Here is an 8,206-nt window from a genome sequence, read left to right on the forward strand (position 1 = left end):
CGGGAACGGCACGGACCACCGCTGCGCCATTTGGAGGAAGAGAACAAGGAGAACGGCATAGGAATATTGAGTGATGGATATTGATTTAGATGCATGGGGATGCGTGTGCACAGCAGGTCTTGTAAGATGATTGAGCAAAATTGCAGATCCTGTTTTTGTCCGGATCTCAGACCGCTCTGACCGCCCTTTTTGATGTTTTTCTTTGAAGCTGGCACAGTTGTCCAAATACCGTATCCAGCAGAGCAGTTCGTTCCATTCAGTCTCTTCTCTCTCGCTCTTTGCTCTGTGTAATGTAGGACATGTACCTGCTCAGTGGGTCGTGGTCGTGACTGTGGTTGTGGTGATTGAAATATGCCGTCATACTCTCTAGCTGGCTGCTGCTTGAGCTACGAACTGCTGCTAATACGGCAATGAATGCGGAGCTTTTTAAAAATAATAAATAAAGAAATAAAATAAAATAAAATAAATTAGGGAAAAATAAAGAAAATATCCTATCCTCTCATTAATTTTGCGTGCTGAACTGTAAATTTCTCAGAGAGTTGAACAAATTTACAATTTTTGCCCGCGATTGTTTGTTCCCTGAACCAGATGAATCAGATCCTCGAGAGTTTTTGTTGATTTTCAAGCTTTTGACATTTGTTCAGTTCGGACCACGACAGACAACAACAACAACATCATCACCACAACATCAGCATCACCAATAACCCGCTATTACTCCTAATTACCACTACTAATACTACAACATACAATTTCGTACATATTAATATGCCTCTCAGCAACCCCCAAGGCCTATACTAACTATGTTCTAAATCCTCACCACGGCCTGGCTCATTGAGCGAAATATCTAATTACTGCAACCACTGCAACCTGAGGCCAGCTCTGGTTGCTGCGGCTGCTATTGCCAGTAATATTCTTGACAGTATGATAGCAAATCACCACCAAACACATCTCTAAACATCCATCCAAGACCCCAAAACACAGACCAACCATGGCAGCTTCGTGGTCATCATCAACCTCACATCCCCCTCCCGTTCTCCTCAGTACAAATCCAGACCTCATGAACAGACCGCCAGCAGTCCAGAAACGGAGGCTGTCCAGAGTCCCTGGCGGCTTTGATACGGACGACGAGCTCTCCCCGATGAAAATGGAGTTTGGGGACGAAGCTAAAGTAACCGGAGTGCGCAGTTACGATGATGCCAAACTGGAGCAATCGGGACAGCAAGAATGTGATGAAAGAGGACGCCGGCTATGGGATGAGAAGGAGAATATACCCGACCGCAGCAGCAATTTGTTTATGAGCCAGGATGATAAGAATAATAAGAGTCAGGATGACGATGACGATGCTTATAACAATAACAACAAGAATGGGTCACGGTTACTAAGCTCCCGAGATCCACACTTGTCATGGCCACCTCGCCAACAACCGCACCCGTCACATAATTCCTTGCGATCTCATGATGTGCCTGGCGACGATTATTCATCAGCTCCGATTCCACCTCCCAGCGTTGACTACACCGACTCCAGTAGTCTGCTGCTCCCTTTCCCCATTCACTATTCCAAATGTTATGATACCATGGACGGCTCTACCAATACTAACGACCATAACGACGACCCAGATCACGAGCACGAGCACGAACACGAACACGAACATGAGCGGGACCATGACAGCAGTCATGACAACAGTCATGACAACAACCATGGGATCATCTTTGACCACGAAAACGAAAACTCCAATGAGAGCTACAACGACCAGACGCTACCTAATCAGACTGCCCTAGATGAGAAAGAAATGCGCCAGAAACTGATGGACATTGAATCGAGCTTTGTCCCTGAGCCCTCTGCCATCGACGTCGCTGCTACCCCAGGTCTACGAGCCCCAGATGATACATACTTGGTTGGCGTGAATGTTGGGGTTTCATCACAGATTGAGGAAGGTGATAGTCGAGAAAGTCCCTCGTCCCCTTCCACACCTCCAGGCGCGTACAAAACTCCAGCAGCTCACCGCGCGACTGGATTGGACCCGTCGCTCTTCGAGGAGGAAAGGGATTCAGAACAGCACAAGAATTACGACCATGACCAAGATAACGATGACCAAAAAGGCCCTGATGTGACCCCCTCCGCCAAAGGGAATGATACTGTGAACACTTCATCGTTGGAGACGATTTCATCCTCTCCAACTGCGGCTGCTGCTGCAAGGACGGTCTCGAGGATTATCTCCTCTGCTCAGTCGAGGTCGAGTCTTCGGAGCAATTCGTCCCAGCGCCGTCAATATGCTGAGCGAGACCTTTCCAGCACCGATGATGATTATGTGGGTAACACGCCGCGCCGGCCGACGCGAAATATTTCTCCAGTTCCGAAGCAATTACAAGACACTACAGGTGTTAGTGGGAGTGAGGGCGATACACAGCATAGTTCGGGTCAATCTTCGGAGCGCCGACATAGAAGACCCAAGTTCCTGACGAGTCGGCAGTCTGTTCATCGCTTCTCGACCTCTTCTGTTGCGACGGTGACCACGGATACTGCATCAGAAGCAACCATGGGAGTCGATTTTGCACTCCAGTCCGGCGGAGCCGCCCCTGGAAACAGCAGCAGCCAGAGCTCACACAGCCACGGCAGACGTAAGAAGATGGAGCTATCAAGATCGATAAGTCTTGGGAGCATGGCGTCTGGCGTATCAGCAATGAGCGACGATAACTCGTTGGAGCCGCGGAGAGGTTTCAGTGGAGTTTCAGAAGCAAGCTTACATACCCTCAACGAAGAGGAATCCACTGCCCAGGCCCGCCCGGGATCATCGGGGAATAAGTCTGTAACCGACCCCATGACTCCTAAAGCTCAACCGCGGGATCAGCCACCACCCGGCACCGTCATTGCGGACCATACGAAGGATATCCCTATTCCAGCCACCCTCGCGCGCCAGTTCCGCGAAACTAATCTTGGCATATCCCCGGACAAGCGTGGTGGTGCCCCAACACCGGCCTTTGGCCGGAGTGGCAAGTCACTAACGCTTAAAGAACAGAGCAGCACGATTGATAGGTTGTCGAAAGAGAATTTCGATCTGAAGATGCGCATTCATTTCTTAAACGAGGCCCTTGATAAGCGGTCCGAGGAGGGCATCAAGGAAATGATTTCTGAAAATGTCGAGCTCAAATCGGATAAGCTTAAATTGCAGAAGGATAATCAGGCGCTGAGAAGGAATGTTCGTGATTTGGAGAAGTCGCTGCGCGAGCGTGGTCAGGGGGGTCAGGAGGGGAAGGAGAAGTTTGGGGGACAGAATGGGGAGGAGGCTTCTGATGAGGATGGCCGGGGGCAGGGACAGGGTGGTGGTGTGGATGAGGAAGAGCTGACATACCTGCGCGAGAGGATTGAGACATATGAAGTAGAGATTGAGAGATTACGGTCTGAGAGTATCTCGAGGGAAAGTGAGAAGCGGAAGTTGGCTGAGCTGGTTAAGTCTTTGGGAGAGGGGAGGGTGGCTATTGGCTCCGATGCTGGGGCAAGAGAGGAGAGGGTGAGTTTTCTTGAAATCTTTGCTTTGTTCATTCAATCATTTCCAGGCTGCAAAGTTTTATTTTGTGCTCGAATCATACTGACTTGTTAAATTTATCTCTAGGATATGTGGAAAGACATGCTTGATGCAGAAACTGCAGCTAGAGAACAGGCCGAAGAAGAAAACAGGGAAGCTTCGAGATGAGATATTACGCATGAAACCCGATACAATACCCGGCAGCCGTTCTGGAGGCTCCCGTGTTGGGAAACTGTCTATCATCTCTCGATCTACCATGTCCGACCGCGATGGGGATCGGAATGCCGCTGTTAACACGAATTCCAACACCACTCTTGTCGAGCTGGAGCTTCTCAAGCAGGAAAATGCTGAGTTGCGTCGGGAAGTCAGTGCACAGACGTCCATGCTCACGTCCCGTAATCGCGAAAAGGAGAGACTATATCAGGAAATTGAAGACCTGAAGCTGGGCCAGCGTAGAGCTGACGGTGGCCGGTCAGTGGCTGGTGATAGTATTTTTGAGCGTTCGGTCTCCCGCGCCCAGGACAGATCTAATTCCCGTACCAGTGATGGGGCAAGGTCACGAGCCAGCGATGCGGAGTGGGAAAGTCTCGAGATCAAAAATGGAGAACTCCGAGACCACGTGTCGACGCTTAAGCTTGAGAATCAAAGTCTTCGCGCTCAGCTGGATGAATGCATGAGTGATCTGGAGGCGCTGGATCGTGCTTATCAAGCGGACGTGGAGCAAGCTGAGGAGGACTTGCAAACTATGCAATTTGAGCGGGATCAGGCATTGCAGATTTCTGATGAGCGGGAGGAGGCGTTGCAGGATCTCAAGGCGGAAGCACAGGAGGAGATTGATGCTTTGGGCGATGAACTGGATCAGAAGATTGATGAGTGTCAGCGCATGGAGGTTGAGTTGAGTAATCAGCAGGAGAATTTGAAGGCTTTGCAGGCGGAAATGCGATCGGCGAGTGAGGGGATCATTAGGCTTGAGCAAGATGCACAGAATAACTTGCAGAAATATAAATCTGTGCAGCAGGAGTTGGACGATGCCAATCGGGAACTGGAACAGATGGAGAAGAGTCTCTTCGAGGCTAATAACAAGGTGCAGCGTTTGACTGTTCAACAGGAGTCTAGTCAGAATGAAATCTCGTTCCTCCGTGAGGAGCAGGATGGTGATAAAATTAAGATTGGCGATTTGGAGTCTGAGTTGAAAACATGTCAGATGAGTTATCAGAATGAGAAGGATAGAGCTAAGGAGCTTGAGAATCGTCTTGCAGAGGAAAGGCATCAGCGTGAAGTTGTGGGCAGTAAAGAGAAGCAAGAGGTTCAGCGGATTATAAACGAGCTCAACCGCGAAGCCACCGCTGCCAAGGACGAGGTTCGTAAATTGAAGAAAAGCCTCTCCTCGAGAGAGATTGAAGCTACGACATGGAAGGAGCGCTTGATGGAGTTGGAGAACAGCCTTCGTGAAGCCCTTGGTGACCTTAATGGCACCAGGTCAAGTTTGCTCGCTTCAATAACTAAGCTGCAGCAGGAACTGGATTCGACCGCTCTGGAGTTGGAAAGTACCCGCACCAAACTTGATGAGAAGGAAACCTTACTTCGCAATCGTGATGCCCTTCTCGAAAGTCATGGCCTGGAGACTCGGAAGCTCGCCGATCTTTTGGAAAGAGAGCGACAGGCACATCGGGCAGATAAACATTCCTTCGAACAGTCACTTAAGAATCATCACCAAGCTTCACGGACAATCTCCCAGAATAATTCGCGTATCACGGACTTGGAGGCTGCGCGAAGTCAGGACCGGAAACGCTTCAGTGCCCTTGAACAACAGTATAAAGACCAGCTGAGCGAGCGGAATGCCATGTTCCTTAATATTTGGAAACGACTTTCTGCCATGTGTGGTCCTGATTGGGCCCATTCGAATAGCCTGATCAATGGCAACTTGCCCAGCCAGGAGGTTATCGGGAACATGCTATTCTGGCCCGGATTCAGCCGCAATCTCCTCCTTGCAGTTAAGACGGTCGAAAACCTAATTGGCGGTTTCAAGACGCGGATCAAGTCTGTGGAACGTGAATTGACAAAGGAATACCAAAATCTCGAGCATAGTCTGAACGTGCGTGTCAAGAAACTCGAGCGGTTGGAAGAGATGGCTCAGAATTTCAAATCCGCTCAACAACAACAACACCACCACCGATCAACCTCGTCAAACGCTACCAGCCCCGAGATCTCAAAACTCAGAGGCGAGAATAGGTTGTTGAAAGCGGAACTTAATCTTCTCCAATCTCATTCACGCGCTCGTGCTGCTAATGCCGCCGCTGTTGCTGCTGGAGGCGGAGGACAAGCAGGGAGTGCAAGAGGCGTGCCAAGACCATCCCCTTCCAACATCGCTGCCAACACCTTGTCCCACTACAGCTCCACAACAACGGCAGTCGACAGTGCCTCCACAGCGGGCGGCAAACCACAAGCTCAAGGGCCAGTGCCCAGTCGAAGCCCCAGCAACGTCTCCCGTGGCTCTTCCGGCATCCTCCAACCAACCCACTATTCCTCTTCAGCAAACCTAAACAACAATCCCATTGCAGCTGCAACCACCACTTCCACCTCCTCTCAAGTTGCCCAACAGCAAGCACAACAGCAAGCACAATACCATCACACCTCTTCCCCCCGGAACTCACATCCCAGCAGTGAACCATCACATGAGAAATGGATAAAACGGTTGCAGGAGCTCGAACGGCGCCTAACTGCTGAGCGCGAGGCCCGCTTACTCGACCGCTCTGGCGCACGCAAGAGGCTAGAGGAGCAGAATGCGCGTAATGAGCAGCTTGAGGCTGAATTGGCTAGGCAGAGGATGCGACAACAGCCTAGGGGGGTTATTGCCAATGCAACTAATGGCAGTAACAGTATTAGTGCAGATCCTGACAGCGGGGGGGCAGGAGGTGGTGGAAATGCCAGCGAAAACGGAACCGGGCCCACAGCACCGACACGCCACCTTTCCGCCCCTCTCACTACCATCGCTGTTGATACGGACAGTAAGCGGGCGAGAAGGGCTACCACTGCTTCTTCCTATCAGCATCGTCGTAGCGCTGCGGGCGATGATACAGATCACGATGGTGAGGGAAGCTGCGATGCTGAAGAGGGTGAGAGGGTCATTATAGACCACCGCGCCGGCAGTGGCAGTGGCGGAGCATATCAGCAATGCCAGAGTCAGAGTCACAGCCGCAGTCGACAGGCCCATAAACCCTCCAGTTCTACTGCTGCGAGCTCGACACAGCGCGAGCGTTCGCATTCGTCGGGCGGTCGGCGTCAACATCAGCGAGATTCACACTATGGTACGGGGACTGGTGGGGAGACGGATGAGTATGATGGGGGTGATGATTATGACGAGGATTATGACGAGGATTATGATGGGCATGAGTCTGGATCGGATAGAGATGGTAGTGAGGGTGGGTTGACTGTTGAAGTTGAGGTTTAGGCCGATGTCCTTTTTGATGAATGTTGTATTATGGATAAAGGTAGTTGGCTAGATGTTTGTTCCCTTTTTTTTCCACCCCTTTTGCTTGCGCTAGGTATTGTTCTTCTTTCTCTTTATCTCTTTTTTTCTTTCTTTTTCCTTTTTCTAGTGGGCCTGGTGCTAAGTTTTTTGCTGTGCTGCGATGATAGCGTTTATATAATGATATACATTTTTGTTTCGTGTGCTGCTCCCTTTCCATTGTTTTATAGAGCCAGGCGCACACATTCGGAGTGATCCTTCGCGGTTCCAGCCTTACCTGGCCAAAAAAATTACCTTCTTGCGATAATGTTTAGCCAGGGGTAGTGTTCTCGTCATTAAGTATCCTTTCTCTTATTCATGGTGTTTTTATTAAGTTATTACAACATCGATGTCGACAATTTTGGATGAAAGACAGGACGAAAGGTTTGACTTGCGGAGTCTGTCTCCCCTTTGTTCTTATCTTCTCTTTATTCAATATATTTTTTTTAATTACCTCTCCTCTTCTATCAATTGTTTCCAGGCAAGAAGAGCGGATCAGATATGCCAATGGGCTACTTGGGTAGATTAACAACCGCACCCTTTCCCCCCGGATATGTCGATGATGGCCGCGTGGCCTAATGGTTAAGGCGTTGGTTTTCGGCACCAAAGATTGTGCGTTCGAATCGCACCGTGGTCGATGAGAATTTATAAATTTTACCCTCGTCATGACATGACCCGACTACATTCATTGCTTCTCAGCAACCTTTTTATTTATTCAATCTCCTCCATCCTGGTTACTTGAAATGCTATTTACCACATGCCAGCTAAGGCACTGATATTTTTCTCATTGGGCTTTCCGCTTCAGATACCAAGGGGAGCGAGTGTGGAGGCACACAAGCATTCATTCACTTGACTTTGGAGTACGAATGTATGTCCTTGAAGACCTTGAGTGATTTAACGATTGATCCCTTGGGTCCAATGATTTTCTCACAAATGAATAAGTTAAAAATGTGCCTTTTATTTTCGGCTTTTACTTTAAAATTGATAAGTTTACCAGCTCACGGTTTCTCTAGTGGTCCATCCCAGGCGGGGCTCGCTCCCCTGAACCCAATGGACAGTTTGCAAAAGAATGAGTTTGCCTGGCTATCCCACAACTCTCCAATTCTACGGACACATAACTATATGATCTACGCTGTCAGGGGACTTGTTTTCATATGGTGGACTCCATCCATACA

At 49.5% G+C, this 8,206-nt stretch overlaps 1 protein-coding gene and 1 non-coding gene across 2 annotated transcripts; both read left to right on the top strand.

Annotated features, from left to right (window-relative positions):
• Positions 1-988: 988 nt before the first annotated feature.
• On the top strand, positions 989-6,974 carry PAAG_12146 (hypothetical protein; the record flags this gene model as incomplete). Its single annotated transcript, XM_015847673.1, has 2 exons — positions 989-3,508; positions 3,624-6,974. 2 exons carry the CDS (start codon positions 989-991, stop codon positions 6,972-6,974), a joined length of 5,871 nt encoding a protein of 1,956 aa, XP_015702748.1.
• Positions 6,975-7,595: 621 nt separating this feature from the next.
• PAAG_12147 lies at positions 7,596-7,668 on the top strand. The gene has a single exon. It is a non-coding gene; the product is annotated as a tRNA-Arg (tRNA).
• The last annotated feature ends 538 nt before the right edge of the window (positions 7,669-8,206 follow it).

Source organism: Paracoccidioides lutzii (genome assembly GCF_000150705.2).
Source record: "Paracoccidioides lutzii Pb01 unplaced genomic scaffold supercont2.16, whole genome shotgun sequence".
NCBI lineage: Eukaryota > Fungi > Ascomycota > Eurotiomycetes > Onygenales > Ajellomycetaceae > Paracoccidioides > Paracoccidioides lutzii.